A 25,923-nucleotide genomic window follows, 5' to 3' on the forward strand; every position below is an offset into this window, starting at 1 on the left:
ACATCCGGTTGTACCGTACAGCCGACACGATCGATCCTCATCTGGTTGCCAGCGCGTGCTCCTGGGTGAGTGCCTTTTCAAGGTCAAGGTCAGTTTATTGATCGCCCGGTCAGGCGGCCTGACGACTCAAATTTGATGGAATAAAAACTGGGAAGGTATCGGGTGGGTTTTTGGTGGGATTCAGCGGTCTATTACAGGGCGTTTTATAGAGGTGGGTTTTTGGTGGGATTCAGCGGTCTATTACAGGGCGCTTATAGAGGTGGGTTTTTGGTGGGATTCAGTCGTCTTTTATAGAGCATGTATAGAGGTTTGTTTTTAATGGGATTCAGCCGTCTTTTATAGAGCATGTATAGAGGTTTGTTTTTTGGTGGGATTCGGCAGTCTATTAAAGGGCGTTTATAGAGGTGGGTTTTTGACGGGATTGGGCGGTCTATTAAGGGGCGTTTATGAAGGTTGGTTTTTTGGTGGAATGCGAGTGGTTTTCTATTGTAATTTTTTTTTACGAACAAGTAGTATTGCTAGATTTCCACAAATATATTTTGTGGTATGGCTTATGGTATAAATCTCTTCTACACAAGTAACGGGACTTTTAATATAATAAATAGTTCATGGAAACTTTATTCTACATTTGTATTCCATTGTTTAAGATAATCTTTTAAAAAAAATAGTTTTACATATACAATTGTAAAAAACCTTAACGTAAAATGATTTTGCGATATAAAAATAATGTAGGTCCTTTATTTAAAAAAATACATTGTAAAGATTTACGACGTCAATGATAAAAAAAGCACTTAAAGATGTATAAAAACAGAAAAAAAAAACCAGACGCAGCAAGTGAAAGCAATGACTTTATTGATTCTGTACAAGACTTGTGTAGCATGACCTACATCTTTGTACCAAGACAATATACATTTTTAGAAGAATTCAACGGAAAAGGGGGAAGGGTGGAGTTCACATGTATATATATAGTATATTTATTTATATATCAATATCTAAGTATACATTGAATTTAGTGGCTATTTATAGTATACAAGCAAAAGATAATCATATGCAATCAATGAACGAACGGAAGTTTTTTTAATTGAAAGATTCTAATTGGTGACGCAAGTCACGTGATAACAAAAAAGTATAGATTCAAGTGTTGTGTAACATGATTGAAATAGGGAACTCGTAACATCCAACAGTAAAGCTTGACCAAAACGTATACGCCACAAGCAGGTAATCGTGTATGAATGATGACGTAGCCGTCACGTCATCGTCATGATGTAAATAACGTGACGTCAAACGTGATAAAAAAACTACATCTCAACTAGTTGTGTTTTCGTAAATGTGATGTCATATATTTGACGCCATAAACAAGACTAAAAATGGATGAAATGAATTGATGTTTAAATGTGCCAAATGCAGTGCTCGAATGGCTAGTCTAGAAAAGAAAAAGTTGACAAGAAACAACATAATTATTTGACATACTGAAGTAAATCTAAATATAACACACTGTCCAAGCATATAGTGTTCATTTTCTAGATGGTAAAGGTAGTTCGCAGTGTTGTCAGATAGTAATGAAAGTAGATGTAGAGGCTGACTGAAAGTAAGGTAGAGGCTAAAGGGTAGATAGAGGCTGACAGATAGTATAGGGTAGAGGCTGACAGATAGGGTAAGGTAGAGGCTGACTTAAAAGGCTGGGTTGAGGTTAGCTGACGCAGAGTATTTAGTCAGACACACAAGACAGAACGACAGGATAGGGACAGAAGAACGGGGTAGAAGCAGACAGACAGACATGACGAAACGAGCCGACCCGCGGCGTAGCAAACGCCGCTATTCAGTTGTTTTATTTTCTACTTATCAGTAATTCATAACTAGTGAATTCGACACTACCCCCCCCCCCCCCCCCCACCTCCCCCGTGACGACAGTTTACAGATGACAATGAAAAGCTCAAGCAAAACTTGTTACCTCCGTTAGTTTCAAATCGTTTAAAAACTAAATTATCTGCCCCTAATAGGGCTTGTAAGTAGGTCACCAACCAGTTCTACGGCTCAATAAAACCTGCTTGAGCCATTGAACTGGTTGGTAACCTACTTACCAGCCCTATAGCTGTCACTAATTCGACACGGCTCTACGATTGTAAACATTCGGCGTGAACCACAGCTCATTACACTGGGGGTGGGGGGGTGGGGGTGATAGTAATATGGTCTTTTGCGGATGCCTAGAGAGCGAGGGGGCGGGAGGAGGGTTAGATAGTCGGCTTGAGTCGTGCTGGTGTCCACGAAGGTATAGATAGATAAGCATGATAAAAAATAATTGCTGGCACATGGTTGGAATTATCGACACATCGAACAAGTGGTGTCAGACAATGTTCGTCAAAAGTTAAGGGTGTTTACACCCACCTCACTGAATAATACAAAAATACACCAACGACTTTTTAAAAAATGTAGCGTTTCCTAAACATGAGACACTGCGATCATGGCAATTTACAATGGCCCAGATTTTAAAAATCGATTTTTTTTGTTTTGTTTACAATTTTAAAAATAAATAAAAAGGGACTTAAAAATGTCTAAAATGAGTTATTTCCCATTTTCTACAACCCAATTACCACACGTAAAAAAAACATACAATATTAAAAGAATCGAAGTAACACATCTGACATCCAATGTAAAACAAAACACTTGACACAGGCATATAAACAAGAAACACCTCAATACAGCATAACCCAATCTTCCCCAACCGTCACACAGGTGTGTTCAAGGTAAATAATAATTTAATGTGTATGTACATATACTGCACTTTAAACGCCTCATCACGTGTTAACAGCCATATAAAATCATGTCATATCTTCATGTCATATGAGGGGTCACAGTATGGAGGGGTCGAAGTATGGCATCTTTAGGGGTCGTGATATCTGGAATAGGTGGAAACTTTAGGGTTCTTATTTTCGGAGTATAAAATCCTGAGGGGGGGGGGGGTGACATATCCACAGTAGGACACAACATCAAAGGGTTCGTAATTTCCGGAAAAGGACGACTGGAAGGGTCACATTATGAAATCTTCAGGGGTCGTAGTGAGTATAAAAATTTTGAGGGGGGGGGGGGTGACACATTATATGGAGTAGGACAACGGACAGGGTCGTTGTATCCAAAGTATGAGCTGTAAATATATAGGGATCGTACCAAGCAGTAGTCTGAAATATGATCATGGGGACCGTAACTGAATCGGATTGTAAGCTCCAGAATGTATATGAATATCTGCAGGGGTCATAACGTGTGACGTATGAATGAGCTCAACAGCTACTTGTGGCCCACGAACATCATAAATCCGCACAGAACAGCACTAGATTTTAAAGTATTCTGCTGCGCTAAATTGCAGCGAATACAAAATATTTTTTTTTTTAAATAATGCTTAACAAAACACTAACCCAAACCCACAACAATTAACTCATGCATTAGTGGTAAATAAACTACATAACTACTACACATTTACAGAAAAAAAATCAATTTTTCATTAAATAATTAAAAATATATTGACTATTTGTAAAAACTAGTGAGTAGATTGCCATTTCTCGTCAAACTGCCATACTCTAAACTTTTAATTATAATTGAACTAAATGCCATACCATAATTCACTAAATGCCATTGCCCAATCTATAAAATGAAAGAGCTTCTCTTGTATTAAATTATAATATCGAAATGGGACTAAAGCACCTTCTAGCTCTACTGAACCATGCAGGCTTAAATTTTTTTCTATCAAATCCATGGAACAATGCTGACTAAGCACAAATTGGAACTTGATGGTTTGTTAGTCTTGAAGATATGAATATTGCAGATGGAATGGTCCATACAGAACAACCATGTTACTTGAAATCAGATTGCCAGAGTAAAATATAAATACCAACCGGATTGTTTCAATTAAAAATCTGATTTAAAACACCTTATAGATGTACGACCTCACTTACTAGTGATGTTTCTGTATCTGTTATAAATAAATTAAAACAAATCTAGGGTGTCAAGAAGAAAAAGCACCAAAAATAAATTACAAGATATGTACAGAAAATTACATGTCTTCATTCATTCATCAGATGTTTGGATAAGTTTCTTTGGTAAATGATAGACCACGATCTAAAACATGACCTACTTTTGTTTAAGTTTGCGTGACCTATTTAAACCTGCCAGGTCAACAGTGCTAAATGTAGGTTAAACTGTGACAAGTTTCAATACTTTAGGGTAAGACCTAGATATGTAGGTCGAGCTTTGACCTAGATTCAATGTAGACAAAGTGGTGACCTAGTTTAAACTATATGTAGGTCGAACTTTGACTGAGATTAATGTAGACAAAGTGGTGACCTAATTTAAACTTTATGTAGGTCGAACTCTGACCTAGATTTAATGTAGACAAAGTGGTGACCTAGGTTAAATTAGGTTGGTCGAGAAATGACCTACTTGAATCCTTACTAAAGACAAAGCCATGACCTATGTTTTGAAAGGCTATGACTATGAGCCACTTTTATCTTTTTAAAAAAAATTAGGATGTTTTTTTTTTTAAATACTTTAACCGGTTAGGTTAAATAAGTAGGTCAGAAACACAGATTGAAGACCAGAACAGAATTGATTGGCCAGAAAAAAAAACAGAATTGAGCAGGCCAGAAAAACCATTAGACTCTAGATCTAATATATTTAACAGAGAATGACAAAACCCACCTCATGCATTAAATGTGAAATAATTATGGCAATATGTGAATTATCTAAAAGAGGAAAGAGAAATATTGGTAAACAGTGACCACAAATAACACTAGCTTCAGTAGTGCAGTCTTAAATCTTGCAGCATATAACTTGTTAATATTAGATTTTGAATTTATATTTTACACTAACAAAACCTCTGTCAAAAAGTCAACGCAAAAATCACAACAAATTTCCTCCAATAGGAGAAAGCTTAAATATAATATTTAGTCACACAATACATGAAGCTACAAGTACAAGCTACACTAGAAAAAAAAATAATTGGGATGCCAGATAAAAATTACAAGGTCTAGCCAAAAAGTTTTTATAGTTCACACATCTTCCAGTTAAGATTTCTTTTTTTTTTTTGCAACCTCACAGCTAAATGTTAGCTGGATTTAAATCACATGGTTGTTAATTATTGAAACAATCCAATCTGTAACCCTTGAGTACCTGGGGTAGCATTGTTCAGCTATTGTACAATGGTATATTGGACACACCTCCAGATTCGTACAAATGTACATAATTCATACATACAAATGTACGTAACACATTCTGATTAAGAACAGAGTCTAAAAATAAGATAAATAAGGTAATAGGAAACATGAACAAAATAATACTATCACAATATAATCCATTGGGAAAATGGACTCTGGTCTCAATAGTTTGTAAATCCTTTTGGAAACAGTCACAACAGTTATTTATCCTTTTTCAAACAGTACAATAATTTGTAATCCTGTTGGGAACAGTCAAATTAGTTTGTAATCCTTTTGGGAATATGGTTACAATATTTTAAGTAATCCTTTTGGGAATATGGTCACAATAATTATTAATCCTTTTGGAAACAGTTTCACTTTTTAGTAATCCTTTTGGGAATAAGTCACAATATTTAGTAATCCTTTGAGTAAAGACAAAAAAAAAACAATTTTTTTTGTTGACTCAGATTTTACAGCTAAGAGAAAAAATTGCTTTCACAAAATGTTTAGCCAGCTATGAATTTGATGCATCACAACAGTGTGTAGACAGATTTGAATGAATTTGACCATCACACAAGTGGGTAGCCAGATATGAATGACTTTGACACATCACAACAGTGTGTAGCCAGCTATGATTTGGATGAGGACTGCGAATAGTCCAGTGGCATAGCATCCGTGTCGTAATGCAGGTCATGGAACTTGCCATGGGCTGGCAGTTTGAAACCATTGAACAGAAGGTCAGCGGCCTGGTAGGTCCGCCAGTGTTGACTCAACAGTAGCTCAGACTGAGATGGACGCCGGCTATCTCTTGCTATTCTATCAGTCGTGCCGTTAGGCAGGCTGGAATCGCTGCCAGTTCTGGAATGGTTGCGTCCATTCTCAGCCATGGACAAACGGGGACTGCTGTGCGCCTGGTTCCGGTAGAGCGGAGCGCTGCTGCCGCTCTCTACAATGATTGGGTTTCTGTTGATGTCAGAGATTTTTATAGTGGGGACCCTTTGCCTTTCACCGTTGTAGACACCTCTTTTGGCAGCGGCTGCTGAAGACGTGGTGCGAGATGCTGCATGTTTTTCTTTAGGCTTGGGTCGGTCCCCGTTTGAATGACTGGATGAGGAGTAATGGCTATGTGGAGCAAATATGTAATGGTCAGTGGATCCAGGTGACCGCTGTAGTTTTAATGTCGTGCTCACTAAGGTGGATTTTGGGATGGTCAGTGGAGGGATACTTTTTGTTTTAGTTTTTTCAGCCTTACTCTCAACCTCCTTTGCATGTTTTGTAAGTGAAGTTTTACTGTGAGAGGCTGACTTGACTGACATGGACGAAGGTCCTTTAGGTGACACGGTCTGGTCATACTCAGAACTGCCGTTTACTGCTAGCTCTGGTCTGGATATCTGATAGGGCATCACCGGGTTCAGGAAAGCTCTGGGTGATGGAACGTTGTTTATCGTGGAAGGGTATGCTGAAGATTTGGGATACATGCTGGACTTGGATGTGACGGAGTTGGACTTGGGTATCAGCGTGCTGATCTTGGTGGTCTGGATGATGTTGTTGTTGAGCTTGGAGTGGGAAGACACGCTGACAGACCTGGCCACTGAGTAAGGTTTGGAACTCTGGGAGATTGTCTTTGGGAGTTGGTGCATGGCTGTCAGTTGGGGTTCTACCCTCTTCACAGGTTTCTCACTGAGGATATGCTCATTTCTAGGCTTGGCTGTTGTAGTGATGGAGGACTCTGGGGAAATCCTCTCTGATGGTTTGGTGTCAAAGAGGAAGTTATCTAGCTTGACTTCTTCAGGGAAAGATTTGATGGCAGATGATTCAGGTTTGGGGGAGTTGTGTGATGTTGTTAAGGCAGCCGTGTCTCTCTGGGGTGTGATGAGGAAGGTGTTGTCAAGGCTGGCCAGACCAGTGTTGATGAAGCTTGACTTGGGGGTTGGGCTGGATGCTGGGGGGGTTTTGCTGTGCTGGTGTGACTTGATTGGGAAGATAATATCAGGCGTGGATACACGTGTACTAGGTACAGGTGAGCATAGCACAGGTGTGCTGTTTGCGGATGTACTGGATACAGGTGCACTTGATGAAGGTGTACTGGATACAGGTGTACCAGATACAGGTGCACTTGATGAAGGTGTACTGTTTACATGTGTACTGGATACAGGTGCACTAGAAACAGGTGCACTAGAAACAGGTACAATGTTCTCTGTCTGTGATTTGGGCTTTGTTAGGTCTGTGGCTTTACACTGGTTAGTTGAGGCTGTCGTTGTCATAGTGACAGAAGACTTGGCAGTAGACGTTGTGCACGAAGTGGTTAAGTTATGTGGCAGTGACGAGGTTCCGGCCACTGAGACAGAGGCAGTGTTTGTGGTAGATGAAATGATTGGTACTGAGATGACAGAGTGGGAGGGGCTTCTGCTGGGTGCAGAAGGCACTGTGACAATGGAAGAGATAGTGCAGGTAACAGGAAGTGACCTCACACTGTTGGTGGGGGCGTTGGCTTTCAACAGCTGTGCTGAGGACACGCCCCCAACCTTAGGGTCTGAGGACTTTTGGCTAGAGATGGAGTGTACTTTCTGGTTATTACAACCTGGTGTAGACTTACTTGCAGAAGTAGAATCAGCAGTGGAGCTCTTTAACTCTTTCTCTTCTTCACACTTTGGGCTGCTGATGGAATTCCCATCATCAGATTTCTTGGCATTGACCACTTGAGACTTGGAGCTCAAATCCATTGCGGATGTTCCATTACAATAATGATGTTCACCTTTGGTAGAATAGTCTTTAGGGCCTGGGTCTAATGTTTCTGGGGCCCCATTACAGACAACAACAGGCAGAGATTTCTTGGCATCAACATTGTCTGGCTTGACATCAGCATCCGTACCTATTTCTGGTAACTTCTGGAAATTTATTTTAACTGAATCTGCGTCTTTTGTGTCATTACTTACAATTAGTGGCTGTTTCTCTTTCAAGTCTACCTCATTCTCCTTTTTCCCAATCCCCACTTTATTGACAACCTGGAGAAGAACTCGTTTAGGGGTCCCCTCTTCTTTAACACTAGCAAGAGGAGATTTAGAGCTGGGACTCAACTTCAAATCAGCATCACATTTTGTTTCCAGGTCCGTTTGTTTCACACATTCCTGTTTGGTCAACGCCTCACACTTTGGGCTGGAGTCTGTTTTTATAGACATTTCACATTTTCTTTCAGTGTCCATTTTTATAGCAGGCTCACATTTTGAACCGAGGTTTAAATTTGTATCTATGAAGCACTTTTTATCCGAGCTAGACTTTGTAGGAGAGTCACATTTGACTACTGGCTGGCTACTAATATCAGTCTCTGAGATTATTTTCGCATCATCTTTTAAATCCTCCTTTTTTGAATTGTCTGAGAAGGAATCAGTGAATTTCGTATCTGTTTTAGCATCAAGATCAGCACCTTTATTGGCTCTGTGGGACAGACCTGCCTTGATGCCATTTGTAGGTGTTATTTTGTCACTCTTCAACTCTGTCTCATGACCAAGTTTAATTGTTTGGATGTCTGTACCATTTGTTGTGGTTTTGGCAATGTCTTTGATTTTTACCTTTTTTTGGTTGGATTTTTTCTGAAGACTAAAAGTCGTGACCTCAGCCGTGACCTCAGGGGGTTCTTGCAGGGGTTGCTTGGTCAGAGACCCCATCCGCTCAAACAAGTTGGAATTCACTGTGATGGACACCATCTGACCATTCTGGAAAGGTTTTGGGGTAGGCAAAACTTGAAATGTTTTTGAAACTTTATTGTCTGAAGATTTGATCAGCATTTTTAAAGAGGTCTTAGACTTTGAGTTTTCTTTGGGGTTGATGCATTTGTCTGGAGTATTGGAGCTGGTCACAATGGAGTAGGACGTACATCTTTGTTTGGCTGGTGGTGGGCCCGTCTTCATGTTGTTCTGTGGGGGGCCCTTGCCTTGCTTTTGCATGCTGTTCTGTTGGGGGCCCTTGCCCTGTTTTTGAATGTTGGTCTGTGGGGGGACCTTGCCCTGCTTTAGAATGTTGGTCTGTGGGGGGACCTTGCCTTGCTTTACAACAGAGGGGCTTTTCTTGGACTGACCAGTGTCTGAGTGTTTCCGTTTTAGATGAGCATTGGAACAGTTCATCAACAGATCTGGTTGGTTTCTGGTGCTTCCTTCATCATGGCTGGTGACAACTGGCTGAGTTTTGTTACAGCTAGAATCATGGCTAGCCCTGATTGGCTGGTTTTTCTCAAGGCCATTGTTATGGCTGGCTATGACTGAGTTGTTCTTTTCATTGCCAGTAGTGTGGCTGGCACTGATTGGTTGGTTTTTATCACAGCCAACATCATGGCTGGGTATCACTGGATTGTTCTTTTCACAGCTAGAATTATGGCTGGATAAAATTATCTGATTTTTTTCACAGCTAGCAACATGGTTGGCTGGCTGCTGACTGGCAGTAGATTGGTTAGCTGTCACCTCCCCCTTTCCCGTTATATTTGTCTGTTTTCTTTCTCTAGGTTTTTCTTTCCGATTCTTAGTCTTTCTGTCTTCCTTTTGTTTGTCTTCAGTGCCATCTTTCTTGTCTGTAACCTTGTTTTTCTTACTGACCTTCTCAGAGTTCAAGGTCACAGTTTCAACTTTCCGAATCTTGGCAGGAATTTCAAAAAAGGAGTAAAAGAGCCTCAAAACACAGTCCTGAGAAAAGAGGAGATAAAATAAGCCTAAAGACAACTGTATACGATGAGTCAATGAGACAGAAACAAAATAAGGTAAGCAGTAGGTAGAGAATAGGGCTGGTAAGTAGGTCACCAAACAGTTCTACGGCTCAATACAACCTGCATGAGCCATTTAACTGGTTGGTGACCTACTTACCAGCCCTATTAAGGAGAAGGACTGGTCAAGTTTAGGCTGAAAGTAACAACGTACCCGTTTCCACATATAAATGTATGCTACGTCCATGAGGGTAAAGGAATCACATAGTGGTTCTTTCTCCAGGAATAAGTCAATCTGGAGAGGAAGTTGGGTAAAATAATGTTATGGTCAATGAAAGATTAGTGGAAATATTTTTTTTAAAACATTGGTTATTGAAGAAAACATCAAGAATTAAAGATGGTCAATGGAAACCAACAATATAAACTAAAGGTGTTTGACTTATTGTGATACACCTTTCTGTAAGTGGTAGTACATTAAACTCTGCACCAACTAGCTGGCTCTATACTGCAATGGATGTGCCAAACTGTGCCTACCAATAAACTTACCTGTATTGACGCTGGCAATGAAAATTTGGACCTGATGAACTTCTTCAGGTGTTCAATCCTCAAAGCTGCTGGACACTTGAGGTAGCGTTTATCATGTTGGCACTGTTGGAGAGAAGCAGACTTGTAACAGGGGTGAAACACTTATAGGGAGATGTCAACTATACATGTCATTGATAGATGTCATAAATACATGTCATCTAAACTTGTCATAAGTACGTAACATGTCATTTGTAGGTATTTTATCTGTTCTGTCCACTAAAACAGTTGATATGCCAGACAAACTACATAACATGAAGCTCATGCATCCAGCCCATTGTTCCATGTGTGCTTAGCCGTACACCAAGTTTACTGTGCTTCCATACATCTTTTGGCGATCTCTTAACGAGATTAAGATAACTGATGTATCATCCTACGCGTAAGTTCATTAGTGAAAATACAGTGGGGAGGGTTCAGGCTCGGTACTTTAAAAAAATATTGGGGTGGGGAGGGGACGGAACAAATCAAGTGTGGAAAAGTGTAGCTACAGCCCTGAGGTTTTAAGAACCTTAGGCGATTAAATGGTTCACTCCTAAAGCACCCCCTCCCCCTTGACGAAGCAACAATAACTACTACACTAGTCTCAAAATAAAATGTCACGGCACATTCAATAGATGATCACGTGTGTTTATACTGTCACGGCACATTCAATAGATGATCACATGTGTTGTGTAGCTGTTGAATAGAAACTTGTGAAGAAGCTATCGGTGTCACGTGTGTTTATACTGTCACGGCACATTCAATAGATGATCACGTGTGTTGTGTAGCTGTTGAATACAAACTTGTGAAGAAGCTATCGGTGCCAGACATGGAAACGGTGCCACTTCACGGCCAATTAAATCGTTGCTTCACGCATGCGCTGTCTAATTGAACAGCGATGAGAATGGAGGGCCGGGGGGGGGGGGTGAGAAGAAAGGTAAGATTATTCTTTCCGTTTAAACAGTTATATATAGCCTATCGTTTATACAAATAGTTGTTTGATACTTCTTCTCTTTATGAACTTCAATAATTGAATAATAAAAACCTATCGTCGATAATTTAACCATCAAGTTAATAGTAAAGAAGATGATAAGAATTGGAAGAGATGCATAAAATTTTAACTTAAGCCTAAGGGCTTAAATATTGATTTTGCTTGCACAAATAAATTCGCGAGATATCTGAAGCGAAAGTAAATTTTTATACCCATAGATCTATATTCAGATTCTTTACAAATGTTTTTATCACACCATTCAAATGTCGCACGGACAAATAAGAATGGCTGTTATAAATAGAACAGCAATGGTGTATGGCTCGAGATATAAATAGAGAGAGTTACGGATACGCTTGCTTTTATTTTCCCAGCCTTGTGTCGCTCGGCTATTGGCTGAGGCCTGCCTATTAATGCGTAATGGCACGTGACGGACAAATGCCCGGATTAAATTAAATTAAACGACGAACGTGTCGAGGAAAAAAAAAAGCTAGTTTTGTGCCGGGGCGGCCGGAGTGGCTGAGTTCCATTAGCATGCGCGCACCCCCTCCCCCCTCCTTTCCGTGTAGTCTGGAGAATAGTTGCGTGGTTTGGGTGATTCATTTCAAGTTTTGTACTTGGGGATGCCAGCTTCATTAGGATACCAATTACACAGCCCGTTGTATTTATTTTTTTAGTTTGTTGAATGATTGTGCCAGTATTGGGTGATAAATGAATATAAAACAATGGCTTAATTTATTTTAAAAGAAAAATAACTGGTTATTTTAGCTGTGCGTTTCCTTACGATACTAGATCTACTTGCAAGGTTCGTTGATGTTGGTTTGCGTGAATACAAAATTAGTGTAACAAAAGAATATAAAACAATGACTTAATTCTTTTAAAATAGTTTATTTATAGCGTTAATGGTGATACCAATTACACAGATGTCTTATTTATTTTATGTTTTAGGAATGATTGTGTGCCAAGTCTAGGTGTTTAACAAAGTAATATAAAACAATGACTTCACTTCTAAAGAAATGTTTTATTTACAACTGTTTCTGGCCACGCCATTTCATCTAACAAGTCGCAAAGGGTTAACTATTTTAAACGTCGACAGAACTATATCAAGCTTAAATGGTTAACTATTTTAAACGTCGACACAACTATATCGAGCTTAATTAAAGGGTTAATTATTTAGTCGTCGAGAGAACTATATTGAGGTTACTTAACGGGTTAACTATTTTATCGTCAACAGAGGTAAATCGAGCTTACTTTATCGCTGGTATCGTAACGCTAGCTCTGGCACCGATTCTAACAGTGGCTCCAGTCCTTGCAGCGATACCGGCAAGTTAACACCTCTATATTGTAAAACCCTATCGGCAATCATATAAGTAGCGGCAGATGTCTGTTGTATATACCGGTGCTACCTGCGGATGTTTTCCACAGTTACTGCTTGTTTTCTTCAAGTCTACATTGTAAATGCTTGCATCAACAACCGGTTTTATGAAAAGCGACTGTTAACAAACAACCGATTCTACGTTGTAATCGACCGGTTCTGTTATTTTACGACCGGCTTCATTATTTGACTAGTATACATCGAGGAGCTACAATATGTAAACCAAAGCTGAAACACTATATCGGCCTTATCGGCCTAACTAAACCAAAGCTGAAACACTATATCGGCCTTATCGGCCTAACTAAACCAAAGCTGAAACAGTTGATCGACCTAACTAAACCAAAGCTGAAACAGTTGATCGACCTAACTAAACCAAAGCTGAAACACTATATCGGCCTTATCGGCCTAACTAAACCAAAGCTGAAACACTATATCGGCCTTATCGGCCTAACTAAACCAAAGCTGAAACACTATATCGGCCTTATCGGCCTAACTAAACCAAAGCTGAAACATTTGATCGACCTAACTAAACCAAAGCTGTAACAGTTGATCGGCCCAACTAAACCATATCTGTAACAGTTGATCGGCCTAACTAAACCAACGCCGAAACAGTTTATCGGCCTAACTTGATCAAAGCTGAAACAGTTTATCGGCCTAACTAAACCAAAGCTGAAACAGTTGATCGGCCTAACTAAACCAAAGCCGAAACAGTTTATCAGCCTAACTTGATCAAAGCTGAAACAGTTTATCGGCCTAACTTGATTAAAGCTGAAACAGTTTATCGGCCTAACTAAACCAAAGCTGAAACAGATTATCGGCCTAACTAAACCAAAGCTGAAACAGTTTATCGGACTAACTTGATCAAAGCTGAAACAGTTTATCGGCCTAAGTAAATCAAAGCTGAAACAGTTTATCGGCCTAAGTAAATCAAAGCTGAAACAGTTTATCGGCCTAACTAAACCAAGGCTTAAACAGTTGATCGACCTAACTAGATCAAATCTGAAACGGTTTATCGGCCTAACTAAACCAAAGCTGAAACAGTTTATCGTTCACCTAAACCTTAGCTAAAACAGTGAATTGCTCGGTTATCTATTTCAAAGCCCTATCACTTTTAATCTCTTCCTTAACTGTCTAGTCATTTAATTTTTATTCAAACCTCTTGTAAAGAAAAAATTCCCACTAAAAATTCAACCCAAAACGCGGTGAAAAAATTAACAGGTAAGTTTCAGTTTGAATTAAGTAGTGCTTGCTGTCTTTTGGGGCCAGTGTTTCTTTCAGGCAGATCTTCGGCGGGAGGCGGTTGGGGGGGGGGGGGGGGGGCAAGACGCACGTTAACCCCCTCCCCCCCTTACCCCGAATGAAATATAATTTATATATAAAACATACTTTAACCAGTGTCAGCACCCCGGAAGTTTCAAGTGCCCCCTTCCCCCACCCACCCGGGAGAAAAATGTCTGAAAGAAGCACTGTTTGGGGACAGACGATGTGTCAAGAGAGAATACAGATAGAAGCTCACTTAACCTCTACGGACACAAGCTTAGAACAATACGGTACAACAGTCAGTTAATTGATTTAAAAACTTACGTTCGTTTTCTGACGTTTGAGTGACGTGGTTTTGGTGTCTGCCACTGGCTTGCCGCTGTAAATAAAAGTTAGGTCAGTTGAGAGTTGACCGATAAAAGAATGGTTCGTAAGAATAAAAGGTATTTCATGTAAGTAGGAAAACCTCCCACCAATACTAAAGTCCAATCAATACGGGAGATACAACTACTGTCAGCCAATAATTGTCACGAAACAAAATTTAATTCTCGTTTTTGCTTAAATTCCCTAATCTCAAGTAAAGTTAGTTGACACACTTTCTCTACCTTAAAATATTTTCTCTACCTTCAATCGTAAAGCCCTTTATCCACATGAATCCTTTCTTTATCACATTTTCTCTACCCCAACCCTTACCCACAATGTACGAGTGACTTACTCAGGTGAGAACTCGATGGATATGCTGAACTCCTCATCCTGTGAGAAGATAATCCGGTCTCCTACCTCACCCTCGGGCAGTAGCCTGCCCCGCTTGTCTGAAACGAAACAGGAAGTGACGACATTAACAACGTGGTGCCCGAACCCCGAGGTTCACGTCAAATGTGGGGTGATCCACTTCATCAAAGATCGCACTTGGTGTGTATGTGGAGGAGGGGGGGGGGCTAACTTTTCAGGGGCAGGAGGAGGCGTCGGACAATGGTAAACTTTACCTATATGAATTCTATTTCGTTCTAGGAAAGTTAGACGTGCTTCGGATAGTGGGTCGCCCCCCCCCCCCCCCCAAAAGATGCCTGAAAGAACCTCAGGTGGAGATGTTGAGCGTAAATGACGCAGCAATGTAAATGTCCTAACACGTGACAAACTTAACAGCACATGTTTAGTTACATTTTTTATCGTAATTTTAAAAATTGTATCAACTATAACCTTGTATGGGCCACTCTTATGCATTGTATAGCTACTACTTGTGTGTATTCTCTGCGTTGTGTCCGTGTGTTCGTGTTTCTACATGTCAGAGTGTAGGGCGTGTAAACAAGCAAGAAAATTGAACTGTGCTGAGTAATTCTATGTTCTACGGTAACTTTAAATTACACACGGAGACAACGTAACTACTGAGAAATTAACAATTACTTGTATATTTATATTTAAAAATACTTTGTAAATCGGGATCAACTACAGACAAATAAACAATTATTTTCATCTTTATATTTAAAAATACTTCGTAAATCGCTATCAACGTCTGAGAAATAAACAATTATTTGCATTTGTATATTTAAAAATACTTCGTAAATCGCGATCAACTTTTCGCGCCTCCCTTGGCACTAGTCCGCGCTTTCCAATTTAAAAACCGCTGATCTATAGCTAGGCAATAAAGGATCCATCTAAATAGTTTTTCCTTTCAATACAACAGTTGGTAAAGGAGTAAAGGAATCGCTGCGATACCGGCAAGAATTTACACCGAAATGACCCTGTCGGAAAACGGTGAAATCCATGTTGTATCAGTTATATTTAAGGCGATTTGTTCCTATCAGGTATAGATGACATTCTTTAAGATATTCCCATTTATGTGGTAGAACTTATGAGCGAAAAGAAAATCCAAATGTACGAAAACTCTAGTTAAGAACACCCAAAGTTACGAATATCTAAATTTACGACCACCACAATTTACGATAACTCCAGTTACGAAGATACCGATTAAAGTACACCCCTAGTAACGCCCCCCTCCACCCACCCCCCAACTCAGGTAAAGAATGTCGCCATAAAACCAACAAGATTCCTACCCCGCTAGCCGCGCATTGTAAAATATAAGCAGCCAGAAGACAAAGACTATCAGACATCAATAGTCCGTTTAAATATTGAATCTGGCAGGAAATAATGTGCCTCCAATTTTCAAACGTGTTCGATGGGGGCAACACCTGGTAATTGTTGCAGACGTAATTGGAAGAAACACAACACAGACAGCGGGGGCCATTATTTTCTAATTAGCCAAGGCTTTAATTAGCGTAAACGACGTAATAGACTAGGTAACCTAATTAGGTATGTGCCAGACTAGGTATGGTCATCAATTTTCTACAATTACCCTACACAGATCACTAGCCCACGCTGCTTGTCTACACATGCGCGGTAAGTATGCTGCCGGCGCGAGCAAAAATAGAAAAGAACGCGCTGGTGGACAAAAGATGCACGTGGACGAGCGTGGTGCCGAATGAGCCAAAAGCGTCGGGGCTAGGAAATGGTGTGAGTAAGTGTGAAATTGGTCTACTCGAGATTATTTGGGCTCGTTATATGTAACACTATATTTAATTCGTTTTTTGGATTGCTGGATTGAAAATGGCATAGAGAATTTTTGTTTCGCATTTTTAATTTCCCACATAAAGTTATGAATACGTTTTAACACACTCTGTTTTTCCAAATTAGAGTTTAAAATATATAAAACAAAACAAAATCCTTAAAATAAAATTACCTTACATTTCCAAAACAAATAATATTGGCTTTATACCTTGATTTTTTTTTTAAAATTACGGAATTACAATGGTCTATCGAAACGTCAATAAATTTTTCTCTGTTATCTCGTCTGCCGATAATTATTTTAATGAGAATAAAAAACGAGTGGAAAGAAAAACAAAGCTTACCTTCTTGCTTGTGTTTCTCATAGAACTCCCTCCGTCTCTTCATCTCATCTGTAAGTAAAAGACAGTCTGTTAGACAAAAGTGCCAAGGGAAGATAACACTAACACCGCGTCAACTGCCGTTAATCGAACACCAGTGTCACATGTACCATACACTGAGCGTCAACTTGACGAGGGTGAAAACTAAGATATGACGGCGAGAGGTGGATAACTTGTAATAGGGAAGGGAATTGTTTACTTAAAGACTGTCAAATCTCATGACGGTATCATAAAACATATAGACCTGTCTTGAATTGTGACTTATTAGTTAAGTCGAATACCATCTGCAGAGGTTGATGTCTTTCGCTAAACAAGACTTACAATTGCCGGTCTTCACTCTCAAATAATTATAGAACAAGCAGCTTTATTTTTTATAATTTTTTTTTTTTACATAGCTTGACTTGGTTCTTACACTCCAAATGTTAGCACACACAATAAAAGTTTTTCTACGTGATCCTCATTCAATAACATTACATAACCCACTACACATCTGATTACAAAACACATTACGCACAATTTTCACTGCATATTAGAATACACATTACACAACCGACCTAAACATCTGTTCTGATTATTTAATTTCGTAAAGAGATTAAGTCAAAACTATGTTTAGTTCTTTGCGAGCTATGCACTTTAACTTCAAGTTTATGGCTACAGTGTGACAAAAATTCCCATCTGTTATAGGCACCACGAGGCAGCCCCCAATAAAGCAATATACCTGTATTATTCCCTAAATCGAGCTATATAATTGTATAATCTTACACAAAGATGTCACGCAAATAAATATTCATAGCCAGGCGGGCCAATATGGCGCACATCTGACGCGAGCTGTTAAAAGTAGCCTACAATCAAACAACGGGTAATGTCACATAAATCCTGGGGTCGCAACGGTCTGGCCCTGGGAGTGGGGGAGAAAGAAATCTCTGATCATGGTCCACGTGTTGCCACGGTCACGACGGGGCCGCCCCACCCTCTTAGAGGGGCTTAGCCTGATCTAGTACTCACGGACAAAAGGGCTGCTCCCTCACGCGCATAACTGCTAGACAAAAAACGCTAACCTAAAGATCGGCATAAAATAAAAGTGACTTACTTTGAAATAATCCCGGTACCATCTTGTAGACGGCGTTTTGTAGCGAATGGTCCAGCCTTGATGAAGAAGAAAACAGTAGTGGTCATAGTATGGTTATAGTTAAGGCAAGCGAAACCAAGTAAAAATAAGATTTTAAAATTAAATTTCAGCTTACGTACAGATAGTATTTATACATACAACACATTAAAGTGAGGCTTGTTGAGCCTATGACTATAAAAATTACGTTCGATTTATTGGTTTATTTATTTACCATGCGAATATATAAAAATATCCTAATAGCAATGAAACTGACAAGCTTAATGAAACACATAGCCTGCGTGGTTACGGTATTTCTTGTAGTGTACTGAACGTTTCTGGGGGACCCAGTGAAGGGGTCAGTACACACGGTGACCTACCTAATATTCTGCCAAGGTCGTGTCTTGTGTATGAGTACCTCACATATGGGGCAGTAGTTGCTCGTCTCCAGGTAGCGTAGAATGCACGTTTTACAGACTGAAAACAAAAATACAGCAAGATTCAGTTGAGTTTTAGAACAAACTATACAGCAAGATTCAGTTGAGTTTTAGAACAAACTATACATCCAGTTCACACACACAGACATAGTTTACTGATGCATACATTTGATTCACATTTAGGAAGTTCGCTAAAATTGATGTATTTTTCAATGGCCCACTAATACATCAAGACACCTTTAATCATTTAATTATGCACGTGATGAACTATTCCTGAAGTCTAGTGTTCGATTTTCCCGATTCTTCGTGAGCAAAAGCCAACGATTTTTTCCACTCTTGCATGCTCGTGATGTGGTGCACCGCTCGTGTGCCAGACAGCCAATTAAAATGTTTACCCGCTCTAAAATGGCTGCTGCACTTGTCTAGGCTGTACACTAGACCGGGGTCAGAGGTCAACAACTTTTGGCTAGTCAGGAACAATTGGCTAGATTGTTTATAAACCATAATACGTTAACAGCTCAAAGGTTGTTTTTTTTTTATAGATCTGTTATCATTGGGAAAAAACAAACTCTATAACGATGAATAATACAAAGTACAAAGTTTACTTCTACTAGTTTTTGTAGGTAATAAAAACAAGTTGTATTTTATCATCGAAAGAGCCGGAAATGGCTCAGGTATAAGCTTGTCTGAGATAGGACTAGACTATGATGTATGTGACTAGTTTTTTCAGGTCGTAAATTGGTTAAAAAACAGTTAACATAAAAAATAAATATCTTGCGCTGCAGCGAAAAGAAACTGTTAGGTAAATAAAATATACTTTATAAGATAAGAACTCTTTAGAGCAGGTAGGTAATCAGTTGTAGGGCTTTCTTTCAAGAAGTTTACGTTAACGGTGCTAAATATCGTTAGCGGTTAGATTTAAAAAAGCTGGGTGTCTGGTTCCATGTATTACCAGATGGGCGTTTAGTTTATGCTGCAGAGTTTCAGGAAGAGACGTTTAAATCGTTTATAGGGGGAGCATTTAATTTAATGTAATTTTGAAAATACCCAATGCTAACTTTGTATAGTTGAAAAAGCCAACATTAAAAACAAGAAAAATGTTTTAGTGAGGACCCACGTGAACAATAACAAAACCAGACTTTGTCAACACACAGATCTTTATAAACCTCACTTGCTGGCTCGGCCACTGATACACATAGATCTAAGCCTAGATTTAGGTGTTGTTTACTGTGGCATACCAGGCCTACTTGCTTCAAAAACAACGCGCAATTGACTGCTTTCAAATATCAACTCTAGTACAACTTTAAGATGTACAAATAGCACAGACAATCTGAGCTTGGACTGAACTTTAATGTGGTAGTGGTTGTAGCTCTAATTAAATGTGGTTTAAATGTGACTTTTACACACTCAACCACAATACACATGTATGGACTCGGGCTTGTCGCATTAATTAGAGGACCTTCTTCAACTCTTTAAAGGGGAAATGCCAGTTATGTAGATGGACCCGCGGTCAGAGATTAGCTGCAATCGACCAATGGTCAAAGAGAAGCCCTTGACTGGAGTCAAGTAATGGCCCGCGGACAAGTGATCTTAATGACCATGTCAGAATCCCGGGGGACAGGAAAATGAAGGTTAGGTCTCGACCCACGGGGGATCCGTGTGTGGAGATAATAGGAGGAGGTGGGGGGAGATAATGGGTGAGGGGGGGGACGTGTAAGGAGATAATAGAGTGGAAACAATTATTCGCATCTAGCCGTTGACAAGTCACTAGCAGGCATTCAACAATTAGAGCTACCCGTATTTTGCTAGTCATTTGGTCTAATGTAATTTTATACATGAAAAAAAAAACCACTCTGTATCTGTACGTTCTTATATTCCTTTTGTTGCAAAGGTTTACATAACAACTGGATGGGGTCACTGAACGATGTAAGAATCCATCATGGCGGGTCCCGTAACAAAATACTGTAGAGAAAAGTCGCTCCTACGTTACAACATTTTTTCTGGCAACCTTAGATACCGGAAGGGAATATGTCAGTGACCTTTAAGAGCCTGGCAATTTGGAAGCCGTGGGGCAGGCACGGCGAGGAGTCAATTATTGTTTGCAGCACTGCCGAGCAAACACCGAGACCTCTGGCGAGGGAACTTCTCAACAATAGCGTGCCATTCGCTCTTTTTTTCTTATATGTAGACATACACATAGAAAAGGATTAAGACACACTCGGGGAGACAAATGTCAAGGCAAGAATAAAACTTGTTGCTCGCTGCATAAAAGAAAACCTGGAATAATTGACGGGGGAAAAAAGAAACACTGCAACGAATGTGGATAGTTTCAAAAGGCGCAGAGAAACAGACGAACGCAAAAGAACAAAAGATGCATTTACGTGTAGCTAACCAGACAGCAGATATCAGCTGCAGCTGTTTTTTGTTGTTGTTTTTTCCTGGTTTTGAATAGACACATGCGCAATTCATACTTATTTATTTTCCATACACACACATATGCCTAAATAAATAAATACGAATGTAGTTTTAAAGATACACATGTATTGTGTGACGTTGGTATGAATATCGATGATGCTTAAGTAGAGAATGAAAACAACGTTAGCCGCTGGAGAGTAAGATCTCTTGTGTTAGAGGCTAGCAAACTCTCCAGCCAATTAGGCCGTTGTTTTCTCCATCCCTCCCTCTCGACCCCTTCCCTCCCTCCTGTAAAACTATCAATCCCAATGCAGCCAAGTTGGCAAATTGCCCTCGATTGCTCCCTCCCTGTCCTGGAATGTGTATGTGGAATCAAGGTAACCGCGAGCAAACACAGCACTCGAGATTTTCGTGGCTCCACAAAATCCTTGTCTTGTTCGAGTTATGCGCAGAGGGAAAAAAATCCTTTTTTTCTCCCTAAAGGGGTCTAGTATTGTAGCCACTCTTCTAGTAGAGGGCACTTAAGTCTCTTACTGACACAATCAGTAAAAATTTTTTAATAATTATGAGATTAAAATAAACACGTAAATTTCGGGCAATTTGAAGTTTGAAGTTTCAAATTAATTTTTTTTCAGTACCGGTACTCTATTTAAAAAAAAAAAAATCTGATTTTTTTTGCAAGTACTTTTAAGATAAGAATAATACCATCATGATAAGAAAGGACGATTGTCATTACTCCCTCATTGAAAAGAATGACCCCCCCCCCACTCCACCCTAAGCGACAACACACAGACCAAGTTACTACAAAACAAGTTAATAAAACGTCTAGTGACAATTTAAGCGCAATTTCCTTAATCAATTTTTTTTTTAAATGTGAAAAAATGATTAGGCCTAGCGAAAAAAAACCTTGTAATAGTAACTCCCTATCACTCTCATATAAATTATAAATAAATTAATAGGGTACAAAAATAACGTTTGAATTAATAAGTAAAAAAAAAGACAACTATATTGACCTATATCAACGGAAATAGTTTTATTTTAACGAGTAGGCCTACAAGATGCTCAGTTTAAAATATCATCCTAGGCCTACACGATGCTCAGTTTAAATAATTTTTAAAAAAAATGTGTGACCGAACGAAAGGATATTTTTGAAAACTTTCTTCGGCAATATTGTTCTAAATTATGGCAGGAATCGATTGGTAAATGTTTCAAGTCGCTTAGTGGTCTGGTTGCCGAGATATGGAGCAAAAACTGCATTTGTTCGAGGTTTTTTGGCTTTTCAGGGAAATCCAAGAAGGAATTCCGGGAATTTTTTTGGCCCACATTCATCCTTGGAACTTGCTTAACATATTTGCTTTTGGAACTAGTCCTCGATATTGCTTCGTTGAGGAGGAGATACCACTTAAAGCTGCGGACACACATCCATTCATTCATTCATACATCCAGAAATGACGAGTTAATAATCGCAATTGTCCGTATGGAAATTGCGCTAAAAATAGGTGTGCGTGAACTACAGACGGACGTTTTGGTTACAATAAACACCATTACATGTAGTAGAAACAATTTAGGTAGTGATAGTGGATGTAGGAACAATTCAGGTAGTGATAGTGGATGTAGGAACAATTCAGGTAGTGATGGTGGATGTAGGAACAATTCAGGTAGTGATGGTGGATGTAGGAACAATTCAGGTAGTGATGGTGGATGTAAGAACAATTCAGGTAGTGATAGTGGATGTAGGAACAATTCAGGTAGTGATAGTGGATGTAGGAACAATTCAGGTAGTGATAGTGGATGTAGGAACAATTCAGGTAGTGATGGTGGATGAACAACATTACATTCAGGTAGTGACGGTTGGTGCTGGGAGGGGGGAGGGGAAACAGGTTGTTGTTGGTGTAGGTAAACATAGGCCAGGGGGGCGGCTACAGTGACCTGGACATGACCACAGGAAACTGATAGCCCCGCGAGAGACTGGACGCTCCAGGTGCTTGTGACAGCTACCAGCATGACACGAGTGATTTACGGAGTCCAGGATCGAATCACAGTTGTCCGTTAGCAGACCAGTATATCTTATAGGTCATTATCTGTTACAGGTTATAATTACAGGTAGTCAGGTAATAGTGGGGCAGTAGCTCCGACTGGACGGGAGTATTTGTTTTGAGACTCGCTGGATGACGAAGCACGCTGGGTAGTTGGGATAAAGGTTATGGGACCCGCTTCATGCTCAACAGGGGGACGGAGTGGTCTTGCGGTAGAGAGCTGGAAAGTATTAGGGAAGGTAAAGGCGACTGGGCATGGTGCTGACCACACTATCTCTTCATATGGCGAGGTCAGAGAAACAATTGAACTCTACTTCATTTGCCCTATAGACTTACTTTTTTTCTCACTTTCCATGTTTGTAAGGTGGAGCGTCATTATAAGAATTCAGACAAACAAATACGTAAAGAAAGAAACTTACACGAATGGAGGCATTCTATGATAGTGGTGGCGTCGATAAGGTACCCTCCACACAGGGCACACAAAAGGTGGGGGTTCAATTCCGATATCCTCAGGCGCTTAGCGCTACTGGGCTCGGTCTTGCCTTCTGGAAGAAAAAATTCAATAACGCTGTGATAACATTTGTTATGGATTCTTACTGCAAATACATTATTATAACACATTGATTTACTATAAACATAATACACTTTGATAACATTTGTTATTTCTTAAAAAACGTGTCATTTGTCCTCGTGTATCGCTGCTACACCCGGGATTAGAGCTGTCGGCGTATTACAAGGACACATTTATTGAGATCATTTCACTAAATGATAATAAGAAACGTGTATTACGCCGGCAACCCGGGTGTACGATATTATACTATTAACATGCATCCCAAATGTTGAACATGGGTTTCGAGATCACTTTATGCCGACACTATAAACGCTCCGTTTATCAGTAGTGTTTTATTGTTGGTTGGGTCTACGAACCGTTCCTATCACAAATCACAGTACTAAATAAGCTGGCTTTATGATAGAGAAACTCCAACCATAGTCTCGTACATAGCATCAGACTTAACAAACCCAAACCAAGTTTACACCCAACAGCATCAGCTGTCTATGGTTTAACGCCTACAACATCTGCTTACAATATTAAATCGTAGAACCAACCATAGTTTATGGTCTTGAAAAAACTTGTGACGTTATACATGTAACTAGAGACTTCATATAGGTCCATTTTCATCATGCAAGTAAAAACTAGGTGACTGACGTAATACAACAAACACATGGTAAATCCACAGAAATAATAGGCATACATGTAAAAAAGTTACAACAGTTTAAATAAGAATAAATTAAATTAAACATTAGGCAGGTCTACACAACTAGCGTACATAAACTTAATACTTAACTACGTCCACACAAGTTTTAGGCTTGGTGTAACACTCAGATACGGCACACACAAAAATAGCCTTCATGTAAAGCTTAGCAACGTCCACAGAAAAATAAGGCTTCATGTTTAGTTCACAGAAACAGTTGATTTGATCTTGATGTTTGGCTATGTTAAAACGCACAATTCAAGAACTAGCTCTAGCATAACCACAGACTATTCCACACAAACAGCTGAGGTACTAGTCAACTGCTCACGGCGATCTAAGGTACCAGTCACTACTACTCACGGCGAGTTGAGGTACCAGTCACTACTACTCACAGAGATGTGAGGTACCAGTCACTACTCACTGTGAAACATGCAGCGACGTGCAGCAGCAGTACCCCAACAACTGACACACATGACTGACTCTCGTCAATGCACATCCCACACTGGCCTCCCCCCACCTCTCCCGCCGCTGTGGTTCACGAAGGTGGGGGGAAAAAACCTGGGACCGCCCCGTTTCCGCCACCTCCCCTCCCCGCCGCCTGACGACCGGGGTTGATTGATTGCTAGACCGGCCCAAGGCAAACGGTTATAGGTCTGCTGTCTGTGTGGGGTTAGTCAAGCGGGGACTCGGGTTTTACAGGAACCAGGTCACAGCGGGCCGGTGGGGGTGGGGGGTAACGTATACTGCTAGTTTCAAGGTATCCTGCGGGTCTTCGTGTTATTTCAAAACAAGAGTCAAGTCCTTGAGAAGTTCTCTGTCAATAATATGGCCTGTAATGGGGAAATGTCTGTCTTATAATGGTGGTAGACAATGTTCCATCAAACGTGTGCGGTTGCGCGGCCGCGCAGTACTTTTGAGCTACCGCTTAGTCATTTCATAGCATGCATATATCCCTGAATAAGACCTTTAGAACACCGCGCAGACAAAATACATGTAGCACACTATCTTTTCCACCTTAGAGTGAACGTTGGTGGTAGGCCCCTATGTCCTATTTATACTGATGCTGTGTCCTAAAATTATGGAATGTCCTACCATGACGGCATGTAGATGTCAAGTCCGATTCTGATATGTCCTATCATTATGGTATATTCTATTATGTGTCCTATCATTATATGCCATATCTTTACACCATACCCCCTAAACCTTACTCCCCTATTGATATCAGTATCTAAAGCGACTCCAATCTAAAATGCTAATATCCAAAGACCCGACCCTAACATCGACACCAGCGTAAGAAACACGACACGAGACTGTATATAGATCTACACCGACCTTCGAACATTAAGACCCCCTTAGCGGTTTTTGTCCTTTAATCGTACCAACAAACGCTACAAAGCCTGTACACCACACGTATAACAATACATTCAGCCTTTGACGTATCGTAAGGGTAAAGCTATCAAGGATATACAGTACGAGAATTGTTCTATGTTCTTGAAAAAATTGTATCATGTCCAACAAATCTATCTTCACATACTAGAAGCATCGAGTGATATATAACAATTATGTGTCATGTTGAACTGATGTTATGTCTCGTGATGGCCCTATGTCAACATTATGTTGGACTGCGTGACAGAGCGTGTGGCTGCTAACCCGAAGGTCTTGAGTTCGGATACCACGA

The 25,923-nt window shown here is 39.9% G+C and overlaps 2 protein-coding genes across 2 annotated transcripts; both read right to left on the reverse strand.

Moving 5' to 3' along the window:
- Positions 1 to 3,126: 3,126 nt before the first annotated feature.
- On the reverse strand, positions 3,127 to 9,108 carry LOC131932479 (mucin-5AC-like). The gene has a single exon (XM_059289387.1). The coding sequence runs from the start codon at positions 9,089 to 9,091 to the stop codon at positions 5,813 to 5,815; it is 3,279 nt and encodes a 1,092-aa protein (XP_059145370.1). The 5' UTR covers positions 9,092 to 9,108; the 3' UTR covers positions 3,127 to 5,812.
- A 16-nt stretch (positions 9,109 to 9,124) lies between these two features.
- LOC131932480 (polycomb complex protein BMI-1-B-like) lies at positions 9,125 to 24,166 on the reverse strand (the record flags this gene model as incomplete). Its single annotated transcript, XM_059289389.1, has 10 exons — positions 24,100 to 24,166; positions 23,412 to 23,537; positions 18,485 to 18,581; positions 18,090 to 18,145; positions 16,862 to 17,011; positions 14,773 to 14,869; positions 14,382 to 14,436; positions 10,420 to 10,521; positions 10,088 to 10,168; positions 9,125 to 9,856 (listed from the first exon to the last, which is right to left on the reverse strand). Coding segments are annotated over exons 1-10 (1,563 nt in total), but the record flags the coding sequence as incomplete, so codon positions are not given.
- Positions 24,167 to 25,923: the final 1,757 nt, after the last annotated feature.

The sequence above is a fragment of the Physella acuta genome, unplaced genomic scaffold, assembly GCF_028476545.2.
Source record: "Physella acuta isolate Inbredline_101_S28 unplaced genomic scaffold, ASM2847654v3 ptg002185l, whole genome shotgun sequence".
NCBI classification, from domain to species: domain Eukaryota; kingdom Metazoa; phylum Mollusca; class Gastropoda; family Physidae; genus Physella; species Physella acuta.

Excerpts from the sequence above, each read along its gene's own strand:
- LOC131932479 (XM_059289387.1), bottom strand. The coding sequence starts at position 9,091 with ATGAAGACGGGCCCACCACCAGCCAAACAAAGATGTACGTCCTACTCC.